At 46.3% G+C, this 21782-nt stretch overlaps 1 protein-coding gene across 3 annotated transcripts in view; it reads right to left on the bottom strand.

Moving 5' to 3' along the window:
• LOC144726272 (extracellular signal-regulated kinase 2-like) overlaps nucleotides 1-21460 on the bottom strand; it is a 44745-nt gene extending 23285 nt beyond the window's left edge. For all 3 annotated transcript variants that reach the window (XM_078604825.1, XM_078604826.1, XM_078604827.1), the window contains exons 1-6: nucleotides 20650-21460; nucleotides 16156-16261; nucleotides 5700-5798; nucleotides 4329-4358; nucleotides 3546-3633; nucleotides 1558-1688 (exon numbers count right to left, since the gene is read on the bottom strand). In XM_078604825.1, coding sequence (XP_078460951.1) covers nucleotides 1558-1688; nucleotides 3546-3633; nucleotides 4329-4358; nucleotides 5700-5798; nucleotides 16156-16221 — 414 coding nt within the window. In that variant the 5' untranslated portion in view covers nucleotides 16222-16261; nucleotides 20650-21460. The remainder of the gene's footprint in view (nucleotides 1-1557; nucleotides 1689-3545; nucleotides 3634-4328; nucleotides 4359-5699; nucleotides 5799-16155; nucleotides 16262-20649) is intronic.
• Nucleotides 21461-21782: the final 322 nt, after the last annotated feature.

Here is a 21782-nt window from a genome sequence, read left to right as displayed (position 1 = left end):
GGCGCGCCTCCGTGACCCAACGGGACGGCTTGAGAAAGCGGATTCATCTTCTTGGTTCTTTCGGTAAAAGTCACGTAGAAGGGAAATAATAAAATAATAATAATAAAACATAATAAAATAATTCTCACGACGTTTCGGCCACAACGCAAGCAGCCGTCATCAGGTGAAGAACAGGTCTGCTTCCCTTCTGCGTGACTTTACGGAAAGAACCAAGAAGATGATTCCCTGCATTCACGAAAGCTTTAAATCGAAATTTAAAGCGGATTCTCTTCGCGTACGGCGTTGAGGGAGCGCGGGAAGGAAGAAAAACGGCTGACTGCCCACCCGCACGCACGCACGCCCGCACGCACGCACGCACGCCCGCACGCACGCACGCACGCTCACTCACCTATTCACCCACTACCTTGTTTTTGTCAAGACGCTCTTCCCCCCCCTCCAACCCAGCTTAAAAAGACACTCCAAGCCTGGGGTGTGACATTCAGACTCTGTCTTCTCGACAGACCTGTTCTTCACCTGAGGACGGCTGCTTGCGTTGTGGCCGAAACGTCGTGAGAATTATTTTATTATGTTTTATTTTTATTATTTTATTACTTCCCTTCTACGTGACTTTACCGAAAGAACCAAGAAGATGAAGACACCCACTACCTGTTCACTTTGCGCGCCAACGTGCCCGCACACCTGCTGACCCGTTCACTTGCTCACCCACTCGCATACCAACCCACTCACCCACCTCCTCACGCACTCGCTCACCCACACAAAGATCTCCCCGTATAGCCTTGAATAGACTGTTGGGGAAAGTACCATAAGCGAACACCTGTGAAGGCCGGCACGGCACACGAGAGTGGGCAGCACCACGCCCGACCGCCTTTGTCTCCCCAATGGCGATGTTTACACACCGCACCAGGTACTCATTTGAGGCTGAGTCGAACTAGCGGAGGCCCAGGACCGGTTCAGATATTCGTCACTTGGTGTTAGCCGTGAGCGGGGATCGAACTGCCGTCACTAGGTTCGTAGTTCGGCGCGCTAACCGCTACACACTAGCGCTCTGCCACAAAGACGAAGAAAATCCCCTATATAGCCTCAAACAGATTCTAGATTTGAAGCTTTCGTGACTGCAAGGATTCATATTGTTAGGTTTTTTTTCCTAACAGCGTGCTTCAGCCGCACCGAACCTCACAAAAATAATATTCAGGGCCTACCTTGGCTCCTCCCACCCTCAACCAGTATATATACAAATACTGTGTTCTTGGAATTTCTCTCACTTGATACCGCTATCGTGCTGTGACGGTTCCACCTGAAGACGGTAGCTTGTGTTGCCTCCGAAACGTCGTGATTTTTAATTTTTAATTTTATTTTTATTTTACTTTTATTAATGTAAATTTTTTACCTACGTGACTTTACCGAAAAAACCTAAGAATATCAAACAGACTTTTCAGGGCAAGCGTGCACGCACAACGGCAAAGACGGCGGCAACAACAAGAGCAGCCACCCCGGCTCCGGTTCAACGGCGGGCCATGTCGCCGTGACTCCCGTGCCAGGCTAGGTGCGCCACGAGACCTTGTGGTCGCGGTGGATGACGTTGCCGGAGTGGATGTACTTGGTTGCCTTGAGCAGCTGGTACATGATATAGCGCTTGTGGATGTCCTTGAGGATTCGCCCCTTCCTGATCACGGCGTGCAGGTCCGTGTCTGCAATGACACGCGGATGGGAAGCACGAATGAATGAATTGATTAATGCAGGGGTGTCCAAACTTTTTGCAAAGAGGGCCACGTTTGATAAAGTGAAGATGCCCGGGGGCCAATAGATCCTTTTGACATTGTTTTAACCACAAAAGTTACGTGGAAATACACACACTGTTATAAAAAAAAATTCATTGTCACAATTACCTTTATTTTTCAAATGACAATGTAACCAAATATAAGCCACCCAGGCAGACGGGAACAACTCTAAAAACGCAATTCTGCCTTTCATTCAGTCAGATAACATTGAACAAACCGTATAGAATACCTTACATTTCCATGAGTTTTATGATGTATTTATTCTGACAGAGCTGGCGAGCCATAACTAACACGTTATAAGACCGAAGCTGCGGGCCGTATGAAATCTGCCCGCGGGCCGTAATTGGCCCGCGGGCCGGACTTTGGACATGCCTGGATTAATGCAAGGCTTGCGGAGTGTCACGAGGGACTAACCCATGAGCTCACAGTTGACGAGGCTGGTTGTCATCACCAGCGAAACGTCATGCGCGAATTGTAAATGTTGTCGGTTTATTCTCCAACACACCGGTATGCTCAACTAGTAACTAATTGGCACGTTTTGTTTATGTGACAACCCTTACTAATTGGCTGTGGCGGGTTTAACGACAAATTTACGTGATCCAACCCAAAAAAAACTTTTTTATGGATAATATTGCTCGTGAAAGCCTACCTGTTAAACTTAAAAAAAATATTCAAGCGAATTTACGAACAGACAGACAGAACGGGTGGATGGGAATAAATGAAAGGGCATTGAATGCAAAGGAATTGACAATCTGATAGATGATGGTAGGGAAAGCAGGATAACTGAAGGATGCACAGACGAACGCAAAGGAATGAAAGGAAATTGAAAGTGGTGGAATTGACAATCCGACGGATGATGGTCGGGAATTAATAAAGGAGAATTGTAGGATGCACAGATGAATTAAAGGGAATGGAAAGGAAGTTCAATGCAGGGGAAATGTCAATCTGACCGATGATGGTAGGGAATGAATGCACCTGACCGATGGCCGCATCACCTGAACTGGCAACGTAGTTACTAGGCCACTGGAATGATTGCATGGGAAGGAGTGCGTGGGAAATAATCATTTAATCTCACATTTCTCCGGATTGCACGAAGCTCCCAGAAAGTGAGACGCACACACTGCACCTTGCGCCCCTGGGTATCTACAAAGTTCTACAAATCGGGCTGAGCTTGTGAGATCCATCAAGATTGGTCACAGTCCGGGAGATTCAATCTCAGGCACGACAGTGTAGTTGTGTACAAGTGGTAGGACGAGGAGTAGTCTGGGGGAGAGGCAATGTAAAGGTCAGCGCACTGCGCCGCACACCTGGTGCGTGATCCAGGTTCCTGCTTACGGCCGAGGATCAGTGATGAGAATTTGAACTGACCCTGGTCTTCCCCAAGGCCGAATCGGCATTAAATAACCTGGAGCGGCGTGTAAAAGTTCAGCTCTGGGGAGACAAAGGCAGCCGTGCTCGGAGCGAGTTGCAACTTCGTTGTGCTCGTGGGAGTACACATGCAGCGTCTGTGCGATCCCAGCTTGAATACCGCCCTTGGCTAACATCAGCGGCAAACATCTGAACCGGTGATGAGTTCGACTCGGCCTCAAATCAGCTCGTGGTCGTGGTGTGTGAATGTTGTGGGCTGGGACGGCCTTCATATTAGAGAGCTCGCAAGCAGCACTTGGCCCAAGAGTCTGTGTAGGCTACACCAGGGGGCAGGGGCGGTGGGGAGCTTTGTCTTTGTCATTGTGGCAGGAGGAGGTTGTGGGGTCACGAGGAACGAACCCATGAACTCGAAGATGAGGTAGATGTCACGGTCGTTGTCCGCGCGGATGATGTTCTTGAGCTTCACGATGTTGGGGTGGTCAAACTCCTGGTGACAGGGAGGCCGAGGAAAGTCATCGATTGGCAATCTTAGAGTTGAAGAATCATAATTAATTCACCAAAAATTCGTACCTTGTAAGAAAGGCAATTGTTCAAAATGTCACCTATTATAACTAATAAGTGTTTTATTTTTATTAGTATTAATTGTGCTTGTGCATCAGCATAACCTAAACATATATATATCTTATTGGTTCTTTCGGTAAAGTCACGTAGAAGGGAAGTGAGAATTATATTATTATTATATTATTATATAATAATATAATATTATATTATTTTATTATATTGTTATATTATTTTTTTATATTATTTTATTATGTTTTATTTTTATTATTTTATTACTTTTCTTCTACGTGACTTTACCGAAAGAACCAAGAAGTCGAAATATATATAACTAATTAATTGGTCGTTCAAAACCGAAGTTCAAATGGGTGCAGAGCAGTGCTCAGCTCTGGTGGAAGAAATGAGCCAGTGGTGGACATTCCACATTCTCATGAGAAAGACCAATAAGATGACCACTGTTGGCTTTGGATGAATGATGGTGCTGATAATAATGATGATGATGATATGATGAGCATATCAATGATGATTAAGATGAAACTGATGATCACAATGATGAAGTGATGATTACCATGATAACAGGGATGATGATAGTTACGATGAAATAAACACTTTATATTAGCTCACCTTTAAAAACATCACTTCTCGAAATGTTCTCTGTATAGAAAAATAAACCCACACACGCGCGCACGTGCACGCATGATTAAAAACATACGCAACATACATTGTACACACGCCACCTTACAGATACGCACATCTCTAAACACTCATACCACCATACTTTATCCATTACAAATTGACCAAAAATATTCTCAAATCTCATTTTGTGTTCAGGTTTCAAACGTGAGTTACTGGTTATTTGTGAACTTTCTCATAAATTCTGAAAGAAATATTTCATGCGGTCGCTGGTAGGGTGGAGTATGAATGTCTATAAGTCACAGCTGTAGCGAGGGGTAGACTGGATGTTGTATGCCGAGCCAGAGAAACCCGGCTGCAAATTAAAGCCTGCAGATTTGACCTTTGATCAATTGTAAAACTTTAGCTTTTGGTAACGCAGTCGCCAGTAATCGAGTTTTCAATATTCATGCCACAGATAATCAATGATGGGGGAAACTGAGTGTTAGGAAAATTGAGTGACAAATAATTGCATTTCAGATTACTGAGTATTGAGAAATCAAATGTTTAAAAATCGAGTTTTCGATACCGAATTGCAAACATTTGAGCCTCAGATTATTCAGCAGCAGAATAAATGTCAGATGTCTGAGCTCATTATTCAAGTTGGAATAGGACTTTCGGCAAGTCATGTAATTCAGTTTTGCAAAATCGAGTCTCTCATAATGGTTTTTTGATAAGTGAGTTGGAGATCGTCGGATAACCAAATTACAGATGAGCAAGTTAGAGACAATCAGGTTACAAATGGGAGAGTTGAAGAGAAATGGAATTGAGGCTCTTTGGGTTTCCATTAATCCAGCTACATATTCTTAGGTTTTTTCGGTAAAGTCACCAGGTAGGTAAAAAATTTAAATTAATAAAAGTAAAATAAAAATAAAACAAAAATCACGACGTTTCGGAGGCAACACAAGCTTCCGTCTTCAGGTGGAACCGTCACAGCACGATAGCTGTATCAAGTGAGATAAAATCCCAAGAAAACAGTCCTTGTATATATACTGGTTGAGGGTGGGAGGAGCCAAGGTAGGCCCTGAATTTTTTTTTTACTTTTATTAATTTTAATTTTTTACCTACGTGACTTTACCGAAAAAACCTAAGAATGTGAATCCTTGCAGTCACGAAAACTTCAAATCTAGAATCCAGCTGCAGGTGCGAGGTGGATTCCCAGTCAAAATGGAACGTGGGGTCAACGTTGGGTCAACGTTGCAGGTTCACTGAGTTGTGGCATCGCAATAGCGCGAGAGGCGGCGGTGGCTTGTGGAAGCCTTCATCCAGCAGCGGATTGCCCCTGGCTGGCCACGCTGATGCTGTGCCGCTGATTCGGCTTGCCTGTGCGTCCGTACGGTTGCGGAATGCGTCGAAAATTTTCTTGATGGCGACCACTTCCTCTGTCGTGCGGTCGATGGCCTTCCACACAATCCCATAGGCCTACACGCACACAGACATCACACACACACACACAACGTTATACACACCTCCATGCATTTATATTTATACAGGCGACACAAAACACACGACTCTTTCCATAACCCTTCCACCCAATCCCATAGGCCGACACTCAGAAACGTGAAGGCAAAGACAAAGATTCCACGCATAGCCTTAACAGGCGTTTGTGGCAAGTGTTGTTAGTGAGCACCTTTCAAGGCAACACGGCACACGAGGGAGTGGATGGCCATCCCACGCCCGGCCGCCTTTGTCTCCCCACCACACCAGGAACTAATTTGTGACTGAGGCAACCATGGGGAGGCTCAGCACCGGGTTCAGATAATCGTCACTGGTGTTGGCCGCGAGCAGAAACATAACTCACGTCGCTGGGTGCGCAGTGGTCAGTGTGCTAACCACTGCGCCACCGCTCCCCATATTTTTACTCAAAAACAAAGATCCCCCTTAGAGCCTTAACAGACTTTTGGTGCACACCAGAGGTCGCAAACGGGTTTTGATTCCTTATCCGTACCCGTACCCGGCCGCACCAGGGTCGCAATTGGGTACCCGTACCCGGCCGGGTACAGGTAGCCGTTCCCTTACCCGTACCCGTACCCTACCCGAAATGAGTGACAAACGGCTACTCACCAGTGACTCACGGCCTACCCGTACCCGTACCCGGCCGCACCAGGGTCGCAAACGGGTACCTGTACCCGTACCCGGCCGAGTACGGGTAGCCGGGTATCGGGTAGGGTACGGGTATCGGGTACCCGGTTGCGACCTCTGGTGCACACACACACCACTCTTACCCTAACCCTTCAGCAACAACCGATACGCACACGGTAATCATCTCCACGTGTACATGACAATCAGCTAATCTGCATTGTGTGTGTACAATTACCCAGGCCCTTGAAACCATTTCAACAAATGAGAAGTAATTTGGGAATCTATGGTGGCCGTTTACGCAAATGACGTCTAACTACGCGGGGGAGACGCGACCTTCACAACTGATAATTCGGCTTATCGACCGTTCAAGTGTCTCAATATGATTTTGTTTCGCCAAGCTGGGAAAAGTCATCAAGTCACCGGGACTAGGATTGCGAGGGTGACCTTTACGCATCGAAATGACATAAGCCAAACAAACAAAATAAAGCCACGAGGCAAGGAAGCAAACGTAAATCTGGACAACAACAACAACCGCGGCACGAGAGGCAATGAAAATAAGGTAATGCAGGAACACAAATCGATGCCAAATACATTCCGTGTGACGCAAATCGGCTCGGGTAGATGAACCCTTTTGACTTGTCACACCACAATTACAAATTAAGTCACGGACACAACAAACAGGTATAGAGGGTGACTATTGCTCTTAGCATGCAATGAGAATAATTTATACTGGAGGAATCCGATGAGCTACAAAGCTCTTTTTAAATCCTTTATATTAAGTTCACTTGGTTGCTTGCTTGCGCGCTTACGACCGTGCAAATCTTTCGGTCGTTTTTTAACCCACTTCCCGTGATCCAATCGAGCTGACATTTTGCACACAGACTCGTTGTGCGTGACAATTTATTTTCGTGAATTTTTTTTTCAAAAAAAATTACACTTTGAGAAAAAAATAGATTATATTTAATTACCAATTGCTTAATGGTGGCAGGCAATCATCTGACCCATAGGTGGCAGCCATCTCAAGCCAGAGGACGAGAGGACTCTAGCCGCCACGCATATAAAGGATTTATAGTGAAAAACTTTGTTTTTACGGGTTAATTTTTTTAAATCCTTTATATTAAGTTCACTTGCTTGCTTGCTTGCGCGCTTACGACCGTGCAAATTTTTCGGTCGTTTTTTAACCCACTTCCCGTGATCCAATCGTGCTGACATTTTGCACACAGACTCGTTGTGCGTGACAATTTCGTTCCAAAATTTAACACTTTTTAGGAAAAAAAATAATTTCATATTTAATTTAAAATACCAATGTGATAAAAATGAAACTCTTACTCAAGAAAAACAGAAATGAATAATAAAATAAAACCGATGCCACGCATATAAAGGATTTATAGTGAAAAACTTTGTTTTTACGGGTTATTTAATTAATATGTCCAGTCGGGGCGGGTAAGATCGTTACAACAACAAACAAAACAAAGACACGATCATTGTGCGATCAGACAACGGCATGCGACTCACGTGCAAATTTCACCTTAAATTGACGCTGAGAATCTACGGTTTTGCACCGAATCGTGCCATTGAGATGGGAGAGTAAAAACACCAATGATTTCGATTTAAAGTTTTCGTGACTGCAGGGATTCATCTTCTTGGTTCTTTCGGTAGAGTCACGTAGAATGGAAATAATAAAATAATAAAAATAAAACATAATAAAAACGTCGTGAGAATTATTCTATTATGTTTTATTTTTATTATTTTATTATTTCCATTCTTCGTGACTATACCGAAAGAACCAAGAAGATGAACACCAATGATGGATTTGAAGCGAAGAAATCCCCGGTGTTTTGTGCACTCGTTCACAGGGAGCGAATGAGCACCACGTGATGTTTTGGGGGTCACGTGTTCGTTGGCAGGCAAAGGTGCAGCCCTGCAATTGCCTCCACTCGAGCCAGCTCTCGAGGGTATTTGGTCTACTCTTTCACGTTCACTAGGCATATCCGAAGAGGTGGGTGGACCCTTGGGATAGTGGTGGGGGTGGGGGGGTGCAAGGGGAGGGAGTCGTTCAATTTTAATGGGATTCCCCGTAGTGGGTATCGTTGTACATGCACACAAAGACAAAGAACCCCCGTATAGCCTTAACATACTTTTGGGGAAAGTGCTGTTAGCGAGCGTGGCCAGCACCACGCCTCGCTGTTTTTGTCTCCCAAGTGGCGATGTTTACACATTGCACCAGGTACTAAGTCGACTTACACACACACACTATACATAAACACGCGACATTGTGTACATACACACAGAACAACATTACCATAACCTCCCCATATACTACATTACTGTATTGTGCTTGCACATGCATCAAAACAAACAATAACCATCAACCGCATCATCAGTATCATCACCAGGCCAATGCACACACATCCTTCATACATAAAAAACAGACACAATGTATGCATGTTCAACTTATTTCGCACAATACTTAGCCAACTCTGCCACAGTCGTGAGACTGTGGCCATGCAAGCCAAACCATGGGCCAATACAGGAAACCCACACAGCCACATTGAGGTACGCAGAGGCCCACACAGATACAAAGAGACTCACAGAGACTCATAGAGACCCATAGAGGCCCTTAGGGATATATTGAAGACAAGCCACAGTTGAGCAATTGTGGCCACGAAACGCAAACTATGATCTGCGCCCAATGAACAGAGGGACAGCGACATGAACACTGTCGATGCTGAAGCCCTCTCATCGTGGCTAGCAGCAGCAGACCTCAACTGTGGCGTGGAGATCTTGAATCACAGAATAGAAAAATCACTTTTACCAGTGGCAAAATATAGTAATAGGTTTTTACCCTTTCAACTGGTACAAAAACTGACACTGAAAATCATTATCATTATCAGAGTTGTTTCTTTTTGTTTGCATTTTGACTGCTTGTGTTGTGGTTATTGCAAACATGATGCCTTGTATAAAGGTGTCAGTTTTTGTACCAGTTGAAAGGGTAAAAACCTATTATTATTAAAACTACTACTCAAGTAAAAAAATTGTTTACGAGGTAAGGCCCACTGAACTTATAGCTCTTTTTCAGAAGCGACCTGGTCACAAATGATAGCTCAACGAAGTGGCTTGTCGTATGGAAATTTATAGCAGCCAAATACTCCGAACTCGTGATGTTGATTATAAATGTGGAGTACAAAACCAGAGGACCCGGATAAAAATCCACGCAACCACCGAGAGAACAAATTCTAAATATACAGCAGCAGACATCAGGGTCAGGATCGAACCCATGACCTCATGTATACCAGGCGAGGGAGATAACATCTCACCAACGTGGTGCCCACACATACTTACACGCATATCACGATCTATCGATGGATAGATTGACGTTATTTTGTAGAACTTTGAGTTCTCCTTGTGAAGGGCGACCCGAGTCATAGATTTGCAATGAACTACACCAATGTGTTAATAATCTGCAATGGAAGCTTATCGTATGGAGCCAAATGTAAAACAACACCATTAGGAAATTGCACACAATACTGTACACTCAAACGTCTGTCCATGCGCACGTAAACATACGTACACAGAGACAAAGATACCCCGTGCAGCCTTCACGGATTGTCGGGGCAAGTGCTGATAACGAGTAGCTCCGATGAAGGAGACACGGCACACGAGGGGGTGGTGTGGTCAACACCGTCCGGGCGGCCTTTTTCTCTCCACTACTGACTCATTTAAGGGTTGTGCTGACCTAGTGGAGTCCCAGGCCGGGAATCGAACCTAGAACTCCGGGTTAGAAACGTAGTGCGCTAACCACTGACCCACCGCTCCACCCATCCACACACACCACTACCCACCCACCACCGTACCCCCAAATGATTTGGTGGCACTGCATTGGCAATGGTGGACAAGTTGATATTGTAATAGGCGACGTTTCGGGCTATGGTCCTTTGTCATAATACATACATAGAGCGGCCAGAGAGAGATAGAGTAGATAAGAGTTGGATACTGCAGTATACACTGCGGGACTGCACTAAACATCAAAGAAATACCACAATACACATCACCAACACATTCCTGCTGCGGAGGGAGCTGGTAGGAACGTTGGGTTGCTCGGTCAATGGCCAGGGTCAACGGCGGCGTGGTGTATTCCGCAAATATGGCCGACTGTGAGGGCGGGCACAAGCCGGCGTGAGTAGGTTAAACGTTGAGGTTTATAAGGGCACCACGGGGTGACCAGCACCTCCCCACCCAGCCCCACCCCTCCCACCCCCCACCCAGCCCCACCGTTCCCACCCAGCGCCTCCCCACCCTCCCCTCCCCACCCAGCCCCTCCCCACCCAGCCCCTCCCCTCCCCACCCAGCCCCACCCCTCCCACCCCCCACCCAGCCCCACCGTTCCCACCCAGCGCCTCCCCACCCTCCCCTCCCCACCCAGCCCCTCCCCACCCAGCCCCTCCCCACCCAGCCCCACCCTTCCCACCCCCCCACCCAACCCCTCCCCACCCAGCCCCTCCCCACCCTCCCCTCCTCACCCAGCCCCTCCCTGCACGACGGACGGACACAATAATCCCCTGTGGGCTGGTGTAACCAGGAGGTTCCTACCAGTATAACACGTGCCTATAACGCACGTGTACCATGCGTCTGAATGTACGGACAAGATAAAGGCACAGCCCTGCAATAGCTCGCTCTCACGTGCCACTGCTGGCGGAAGGGCTTCCACTAGAGGGAGCTCTAGAGGAGGTTTAACTTTTCCATACGTCCTCGAAAGAGTTGTAAGTTACCCACATTTTAGACCTATTGACGTCTGAGTGCAGGTGGCGGTGTGGGGTGGGAATTTAGAGAGAGAGAGCGAAATAAACTTGCCCTTCTTCTTGGTTCTTTCGGTAAAGTCACGTAGAAGGAAAATAATAAAATAACAAAAATAAAACAATAAAATAATTCTCACGACGTTTCGGCCACAACGCAAGCAGCCGTCTTCAGGTGGAGAACAGGTCTGTCGAGAAGGCAGAGTCTCCACCTGAAGACGGCTGCTTGCGTTGTGGCCGAAACGTCGTGAGAATTATTTTATTATATTTTATTTTTGTTATTTTATTATTTTCCTTCTACGTGACTTTACCGAAAGAACCAAGAAGATGAATCCCTGCAGTCACGAAAGCTTTAAATCGAAACTTGCCCTTGCCTCTAAGCTGCCACGCCCGGAGATCGAACCGGCTCGCCTACTCAATTGCAAGTCAAGCTCGACAACCATTACATCAGAGCAGCAGCAGCAGCAACCTTATTGCCTATTGCGTGTGTATACATGTGTGTGCTTATATATATTAATGCGCGCGTATATTGTACAATATTTACGGTACGTGTCTGTGTGTGTGTAAAGTCAGCTGTGTGCAGTTTCACGTCTCCCGAGTGTAACAGAGGGTCTCTGGCTCCATTAGGTTCAGAGCGAAACTTCCGTGTCGCCGACTCAAAAATGTTTACTCCGTTGCCAGGTAAACAGAAGCGCTGTTCACGTATCCCCCCCACCATCATCATCACCACCACCACCGCAAACCCCCCACACCCCAACCCGCACCAGCCACGGATACGGGCATCGCTTGCAATGCCCTCTCTCTCTCTGTCTCCTGTAGACTTGACATAGGGAACACGAGGAGGGCAAAAGCTGCTACAGCTGCCGCTGCTGCTGCTGCTGGGTCAATGAAACCCGTCTCTCTGCCCCTCTCTCTCTCGATCTCTGTGTGTGCCCTCTCTGTCTCTCTGTCTGAATGTCAAAAACCGGTCCACGGTTTGGTGGTTTTGAACGCAGTTGCCAATCGGTGGTAATTGTGCACGCCCAAAAAGTTCCGCGTGGAATAATTACACTGGGTCAACACACTTTTTCTGGCATAAGGTATTCCAACGGCTTTAAGGTAATGTTGAGGTGCTGATTCCAAATCTGGCATCAGTTTTTGTCTATCACATCAGGTTTTTGAGATATCAAATATTGCATTTTCAATAAAAACTGCAGAAGAAAAATATTAAATCAATTTGGATATCTACGTAAAATGATATTATAAACATACTATCCTAAAAATACAGCACCATATTTTAACACTAAAGCAGTCACTGACTCGCAACAACTTGCAATCATAAGTGACAGAGTTAATTTCGGGTAAAATCAATGAAAATGGGGTAAGCCGATAGCATAAAAATGAGATGTGATAGAGCAAATCTGAGATCAGATTTGGAATCAGCACCCTGAAATTAGTCTAAAACAGCTGCAAAAGTCCAGGCCAGAATTGTTTGTTGTTGTTGACCAGTGTAACAATGGGATGTGTGAAAAAAAGGTCGTGTGGTTTGTTTTATATTCTTTGGGGTTTTTCGGTAAAGTCACATAGATGGGTTCAGGAGGAGGACGACCGCTTGTGTTGTGATCGAAACGTCGTAGTTTTTTTTTCTTTCTTTTCTTTGAACCTATCTACGTGAATTTATCGACAGCTTAGACGGTGTCAGCTAACCTTAGCCCATGTTATCCGATGCAAGTGTTTCGCATTCTAATTATGATCTTCGTAAACCTTTGACGATCGTATCATCATAATCGTCCACGATCAATCCATGCCGCCGCTAAATCTCGCGGTCTCGTGGATGATGTCATCGTTCCATCTCAATATCTGTGTGAAGAATAGTAGTTTAAAAAGACATTAACATTAATGTGCTATGAAGAATTGTATTTTTTTTCCCCCACGAAACGTCGCCAATTTTTGTTCCCTTTTAAGGCCACGCACAAGTGGTGTTATTGACGGGCTTGTGTGGTGGTTTTCTGTTGTTGTCGTCGTTGTTGTTTATTAATTGTGCACCGCTGTTAGCGCAGCAGCCTCGCAAAATAATGTTTTTTTTTTACAAAAAATTGAACGGTTACACCAGGTCCTCGCGACCCTACCACCACCAGCACCACACTCCCTATATACTACTCCCCATTCAAATTAACTCCTTCCACGCTGCCCGATGATTGTTAAATACGTCCCATGCGACGGATTAAGCAATTGACGCCATGTGTGTCGCGTTGAATACGTGTACATGGACGCGTACACACACACACACACGGGACACGTACAAACACAAATACAAAGCTAAATATCCCCCGTATAGCCCAAACATTATTTTGGGGCAAGTAAACACGTCGAATGCTTTGCGTGCGACGTCTTTAACAATCATCCGGCGCGTGCGGCGTGCAACGAGTTTCATTTAAATGAGAAGGGGTACATTGGTCTACGCTGACAGACGCAGCGTGGTGGTCGTGGGGGGTTTGCGATGAATGAAGTCTGGAAGACCCCAAGTACTTACTGACTGAGCTTGCATGGTGGGGGGAGATAAAACAAATGTGCACACTACAAAATGAGAAGCGGACTCGGAGACACACTTTTTTTGCCAAAGAATACATCGTCAACCCGTACGGATTAGCCCCTATTCTTGTCCGGGGAAATTGAGTTTTTAGGTCCATATGGCGTCCAGCCGTTGCAATACGGGCAACACTTTTGTTTTGTGTGTGTCTATTTGTGTTGTGTTTCTGCCTTGCGATGGGACTTTGGAGGATGAAGGTTTGAGATTTATCAAGGGGCACGGGGTGACCACTACGCAGAGGTGGGACAAAGTCATTGTTATGCAAGTCCAAGTCGAGTCGCAAGTCATCAAATTCATGACTCGAGTCCACACCTCTGCCACTACGGTCTGAATTGGTCTGTAATAAGGTATGGCACTGATAAGGGGTTGACAGGTATGCCAAAGCCATTCACAGCGACCACCAGGATATGTTTTTTTCCCACAGCTCGTTGTATATGGCAGCGACATTATATGGCCACGTGCTATAAAGAAGGTACAATGCCCAAAACGTCACAAATTATACATTTGTTCCCCTTATAAGGGCACACGCGCGCACACACAGGGGTTTTAACAGAAAGTGTTGAGCTGATTTTATTGTTATTTTTTTAAATGTTATCGCAGTAATCAAATATATATCCATCCACTGACCAATTCTTGCTGGCATCATCACGTCCTTTGGTTTTGGTCGTTCGTGCTTTCGCGAGCCTGACTCTGCTCTGCTGATGAGGCTAAATGATCAAAACCGGTCCAAAGTCTTAGTGTTGAATACAAATAATGCTGCAGGGTTGCCGAATGTTATTGGGTTGAGGATAGGGTCCTGTAGGTTTCTTCATGCACTTTCAGATACAGCAATTAGATCAGCTCAAGTGATCTCGCTCAGCAGTGGATAGATCAAGGTTGACGATGGTTAGGTGTTTTTATAAAGTATCACGGTCATAATTGTTCATATCTTCATCATTATTACGTCATCACCACGATGAAAAATGTTTGCATGACCATTGTAAGCATAATCATGATTATCTATCATTATTAACACCGGCAAAAGCATCGCCATCATACGGATCACCATTATCAACAGCAAAAGCATCATCATCATCAAAAGCAGCATCAGTCAGCAGCAGTATCATCATCTGCAGCAGCGGGGGTAGAGGTCACCCACATTACAATCATCATTATCATTATCAAGGCAACTTAATCATTATCATCATTACCATCTGTAATTTTAAATGTATCACCGCCGTTGTGTAAAGTAAAGCCCACACAGACCTACTCTTTGGTTCTTTCGGTAAAGTCACGTATAAAAAGAAAATAATAAATTAAATACTAGCATACGACGTTTCGATTGCAACACAAGCAATCATCATCAGGTATAAATGAAATAGAAACACAAATCTAGTATTACATTATGTATTACATTACATTTCTAAGTATACTAGATTTGTGTTTCTATTTCATTTATACCTTATGATGATTGCTTGTGTTGCAAATCTAGTATACTTAGAAATGTAATGTAATACATTAATACATTACATTTCTAAGTACTGTATACTAGATTTGTGTTTCTATTTCATTTATACCTGATGATGATTGCTTGTGTTGCAATCGAAACGTCGTATGCTAGTATTGAATTTATTACTTTCATTTTATACGTGACTTTACCGAAAGAACCAAAGAGTAATGCCTGCAGTCACGAAAGCTCCAAATGAAGTTCCCACACACAGACCGCCACAAATCACGCTGCACATACACAGTGACATCTCATCGCAGTGGCTCCCCGTGTTGTTTGCATCTGTCACAAGATCGCCCGTGCAAAATTAATATCATCACAGTGGGCTGTCAGCCGGTACTGTGAAAAAATACTGAATGAGTTACCCACACGCTCACTCTCCACATCACACTGACCACAACTCACGTACACACCAGCAACCACACTTACCACGCCACACGACCTCACACTCACCATAAAAACCTTAGCACCGCACACACGCACCGCAAATCACGCTGCGTCGCCTCTCCATACACACCAATCACAGACACCACAGCAATCACCCCACGTACAGATACTACAACATACTCCCACATCGCACTCACTCCACAAAGACAATCACTCATCACAATACAAATCAACAATTACATACACACCACACTCACCGGCACCGCACCGCACCAGGTACTCATTTGAGGCTGAGTCGACCTAGGGGATGCCCAGCACCTGTTCAGATAATCGTCACCGGTGTCGGTGGCCGTCCGCGAGCGCGATTGGAACTCGGGACGCCAGGTTCGCAGCGCAGCGCGCTAATCACTGCGCCACCGCTCCCACACACACACACACACGCCACTGACACCACTCACTCACCCCTTTGCCGAGTCTCTTGCGGATCGCGTATCTCTGCAGAACTCCCTGGTCGAGGTCCCCGCTCATCCCGCCAGCGGTTGGGACGCGGCACCAACAGCGGGGGCAGCTGAAGGCAGGGAGCACGGACATTCACATCCAGCACAGCTCCTACAGGCTGCAGAACCACAGCTACTACCACAACTACTACAGGTGGTAGAACCACAGCTACTACAGGCTGCAGAACCACTGCTACTATAGGTAGCAGAACCACAGCTCCTACCACAGCTACTACAGGCTGTAGAACCACAGCTCCTACAGGCTGCAGAACCACAGCTACTATAGGAAGTAGAACCACAGCTACTATAGGCTGTAGAACCACAGCTACTACAGGCTGTAGAACCACAGCTCCTACAGGCTGCAGAACCACAGCTACTATAGGAAGTAGAACCACAGCTACTACAGGCTGTAGAAGCACAGCTCCTACCACAGCTACTATAGGCAGTAGAACCACAGCTACTACAGGCAGCAGAACCACAGCTCCTACCACAGCTACTACAGGCTGCAGAACCACAGCTACTACAGGCAGCAGAACCACAGCTCCTACCACAGCTACTATAGGCAGTAGAACCACAGCTACTATAGGCTGTAGAACCACAGCTCCTACCACAGCTACTATAGGCAGTAGAACCACAGCTCTTACCACAGCTACTACAGGCTGCAGAACCACAGCTACTACCACAGCTACTACAGGCTGCAGAACCACAGCTACTACAGGAGGTAGAACCACAGCTACTACAGGTGGTAGAACCACAGCTACTACAGGTGGTAGAACCACAGCTACTACAGGTGGTAGAACCACAGCTACTACAGGTAGTAGAACCACAGCTACTACAGGTAGTAGAACCACAGCTACTACAGGCGGTAGAACCACAGCTACTACAGGTGGTAGAACCACAGCTACTACAGGCGGTAGAACCACAGCTACTACAGGTGGTAGAACCACAGCTACTACAGGTAGTAGAACCACAGCTACTACAGGTGGTAGAACCACAGCTACTACAGGTAGTAGAACCACAGCTACTACAGGTGGTAAAACCACAGCTACTACAGGAGGTAGAACCACAGCTACTACAGGAGGTAGAACCACAGCTACTACAGGTGGTAGAACCACAGCTACTACAGGTAGTAGAACCACAGCTACTACAGGAGGTAGAACCACAGCTACTACAGGAGGTAGAACCACAGCTACTACAGGTGGTAGAACCACAGCTACTACAGGTAGTAGAACCACAGCTACTACAGGAGGTAGAACCACAGCTACTACAGGAGGTAGAACCACAGCTACTACAGGTGGCAGAACCACAGCTACTACAGGTGGTAGAACCACAGCTACTACAGGAGGTAGAACCACAGCTACTACAGGTGGTAGAACCACAGCTACTACAGGAGGTAGAACCACAGCTACTACAGGTGGTAGAACCACAGCTACTACAGGTGGTAGAACCACAGCTACTACAGGTGGTAGAACCACAGCTACTACATGAGGTAGAACCACAGCTACTACAGGTAGTAGAACCACAGCTACTACAGGTGGTAGAACCACAGCTACTACAGGAGGTAGAACCACAGCTACTACAGGTGGTAGAACCACAGCTACTACAGGTGGTAGAACCACAGCTACTACAGGAGGTAGAACCACAGCTACTACAGGTGGTAGAACCACAGCTACTACAGATGGTAGAACCACAGCTACTACAGGTGGTAGAACCACAGCTACTACAGGAGGTAGAACCACAGCTACTACAGGTGGTAGAACCACAGCTACTACAGGTAGTAGAACCACAGCTACTACAGGTGGTAGAACCACAGCTACTACAGGTGGTAGAACCACAGCTACTACATGTGGTAGAACCACAGCTGCTACAGGTGGTAGAACCACAGCTGCTACAGGTGGTAGAACCACAGCTACTACAGGTGGTAGAACCACAGCTACTACAGGTGGTAGAACCACAGCTACTACAGGTGGTAGAACCACAGCTACTACAGGTGGTAGAACCACAGCTACTACAGGAGGTAGAACCACAGCTACTACAGGTGGTAGAACCACAGCTACTACAGGTGGTAGAACCACAGCTCCTACAGGTGGTAGAACCACAGCTACTACAGGTGGTAGAACCACAGCTACTACAGGTGGTAGAACCACAGCTACTACAGGAGGTAGAACCACAGCTACTACAGGTGGTAGAACCACAGCTACTACAGGTAGTAGAACCACAGCTACTACAGGTGGTAGAACCACAGCTACTACAGGAGGTAGAACCACAGCTACTACAGGTGGTACAACCACAGCTACTACAGGTGGTAGAACCACAGCTACTACAGGTGGTAGAACCACAGCTTCTAATATTCACAGAATCCACATGTGCTACAGGCAGCAAGCACACGTGTTGTTGGCAACAGCACCATCCCGGCAGTCTCACCTTACTATGAGTGGTGTGTAGTTGTGTCTGTGTGTGTGTCTGCGTGGCTGGAGGAGGCTTTGTGTGTGAATGTGTGGTATGGATATGAGACTACCTGTGTGTGTATGGGGATGTCAGTGTGTGTGTGTGTGGTGATGGGAATGTGTGTCTGTGTGTGTATGGTGATGGGTACGTGATGGTGTTTGTCTGCGTGATGTGTCTCTAATTGCGTGTCTGTGTGCATGGCTATGTGACTGCTTGTGTATTATGTATGGGGATGAGACTGTGCGTGTGTGCATGTGTGTGTTAGGTGCTCGCTAACAGCACTTGTCCTAAGAATCTGTAAATAAAAAGGTTATACGGGAGATATTTACCTTTGTACGGATATAAGCCTAAACCTGTACGTTTATGAACGTGTGTGTGTGTGTGAATGTTTGTCTTGTTGTGTGTTGTTGTTGCTCTGCTGTTGTTGTTGTGTGCTTGTATGAATATGACACAACATGTAAGTGAACGTGTGTGTGTGTGTGTGAATGATTGTCTTGTTGTGTGTGTTGTTGTTGTTGTTGTGTGCTTGCATGAGTATAACACAACACGTGAATGAACGTGTGTGTGTAAATGATTTTCTTGTTGTGTGTTGTTGTTGTTGTGTGCTTGCATGAGTATGACACAACATGTGAATGAACGTGTGTGTGTGTGTGTGAATGATTGTCTTGTTGTGTGTTGTTGTTGTTGTGTGCTTGCATGAGTATGACACAACATGTGAATGAACGTGTGTGTGTGTGTGTGAATGATTGTCTTGTTGTGTGTTGTTGTTGTTGTGTGCTTGCATGAGTATGACACAACATGTGAATGAACGTGTGTGTGTGTGAATGATTGTCTTGTTGTGTGTGTTGTTGTTGTTGTTGTGTGCTTGCATGAGTATGACACAACACGTGAATGAACGTGTGTGTGTGTAAATGATTGTCTTGTTGTGTGTTGTTGTTGTTGTTGTGTGCTTGCATGAGTATGACACAACACGTGAATGAACGTGTGTGTGTGTAAATGATTGTCTTGTTGTGTGTTGTTGTTGTTGTTGTGTGCTTGCATGAGTATGACACAACATGTAAGTGAACGTGTGTGTGTGTAAATGATTGTCTTGTTGTGTGTGTTGTTGTTGTTGTGTGCTTGCATGAGTATGACACAACATGTGAATGAACGTGTGTGTGTGTGTGAATGATTGTCTTGTTGTGTGTGTTGTTGTTGTTGTGTGCTTGCATGAGTATGACACAACATGTGAATGAACGTGTGTGTGTGTAAATGATTGTCTTGTTGTGTGTTGTGTGTTGTTGTTGTTGTTGTGTGCTTGCATGAGTATGACACAACATGTGAATGAACGTGTGTGTGTGTAAATGATTGTCTTGTTGTGTGTGTTGTTGTTGTTGTGTGCTTGCATGAGTATGACACAACATGTGAATGAACGTGTGTGTGTGTAAATGATTGTCTTGTTGTGTGTTGTGTGTTGTTGTTGTGTGCTTGCATGAGTATGACACAACATGTGAATGAACGTGTGTGTGTGTGTAAATGATTGTCTTGTTGTGTGTTGTTGTTGTTGTGTGCTTGCATGAGTATGACACAACATGTGAATGAACGTGTGTGTGTGTAAATGATTGTCTTGTTGTGTGTTGTTGTTGTTGTTGTGTGCTTGCATGAGTATAACACAACACGTGAATGAACGTGTGTGTGTGTAAATGTTAGTCTTGTTGTGTGTTGTTGTGTGCTTGCATGAGTATGACACAACATGTGAATGAACGTGTGTGTGTGTAAATGTTAGTCTTGTTGTGTGTTGTTGTGTGCTTGCATGAGTATAACACAACACGTGAATGAACGTGTGTGTGTAGATGATTGTCTTGTTGTGTGTTGTTGTTGTGTGTTGTTGCTGCTGCTGCTGCTGTTGTGTGCTTGCATGAGTATGACACAACATGTGAGTGTGTGTCTCTGTGTGTGTGTGTATCACGGGACTGCCGTGCCTCGATGTACGCGCAGTATCACAACCGTGCAGTGCATCGTTGCTACTCACGTCTGTGTACTCCCGCACGTGCGCGCGCGTGCACGGATATCACAGCGCGCGCGTGCATCGAGGCGCGCGTGCGCGTGGATGCGCGTGCGTCGTGAGTGGAGCGTGCACGCGCTCCTCGTCGTCCTCCTCGTGCGCGACGTGTCGGTGCATGCGCGCACACACGTGCTATTCCTCGACGTGCACGCACCAGCGTACGTATCTCGGGGTGCGTGCGTGCGTGTGTGCTATGGTGTGTGTGTGTGCTATGGTGTGTGTGTGTGTGTGCTATGGTGCGTGCGTGTTATGGTGCGTGTGTGTGTGTGCGTGTGCGTGCTATGGTGTGTGTGTGTGTGTGTGCTATGGTGTGTGTGTGCTATGGTGCGTGCGTGTTATGGTGCGTGTGTGTGTGTGCGTGTGCGTGCTATGGTGTGTGTGTGTGTGTGCTATGGTGTGTGTGTGCTATGGTGTGTGTGTGTGTGTGGTATGGTGTGTGTGCTATGGTGCGTGTGCTATGGTGTGTGTGTGTGTGTGCTATGGTGTGTGTGTGCTATGGTGCGTGCGTGCGTGTTATGGTGCGTGTGTGTGTGTGCTGTGTGTCTAACACGTGCACGTGATGCACGTGTGCGTGTGTGTTAGGGAGTGCGTGTGTGTGTGTGTGTGCTGCCTGCTGCTATGTGTCTAATACGTGCACGTGTGCGTGTGTGTGCTATGGTGCGTGTGTGTCTAGCACGTGTGTGTGTGTGTGTGCTGCCTGCTGCTATGTGTCTAATACGTGCACGTGTGCGTGTGTGTGCTATCGTGCGTGTTTGTCTAGCACGTGTGTGTGTGTGTGTGTTCGGGTGCGTGTGTGTGGGCGCGTGCTGCTTGCTGCTATGTGTCTAACACGTGCACGTGATGCACGTGTGCGTGTGTGTGTTATGGTGCGTGCGTGTGTGTGTGTGTGCTGATCTGCTGCTATGTGTCTAACACGTGCTACACGTGTGCGTGTGTGTGCTATGGTGCGTGCGTGTGTGCTGCTCTGCTGCTATGTGTCTAACACGTGCACGTGATGCACGTGTGCGTGTGTGCTGCTCTGGTGCGTGCGTGCGTACGCATGGCGCTGTGTGTGTGTAGATGCGAGCGTGCGCCTGCCTGTGTGGTGGTGGTGGTGCACT

Source organism: Lampetra planeri, chromosome 23, assembly GCF_965212315.1.
Source record: "Lampetra planeri chromosome 23, kcLamPlan1.2.h2, whole genome shotgun sequence".
In the NCBI taxonomy this organism is placed as follows: domain Eukaryota; kingdom Metazoa; phylum Chordata; class Hyperoartia; order Petromyzontiformes; family Petromyzontidae; genus Lampetra; species Lampetra planeri.
Note: the sequence above shows the minus strand (reverse complement) of the source record. Positions and strands in the feature narration are given on the sequence as shown.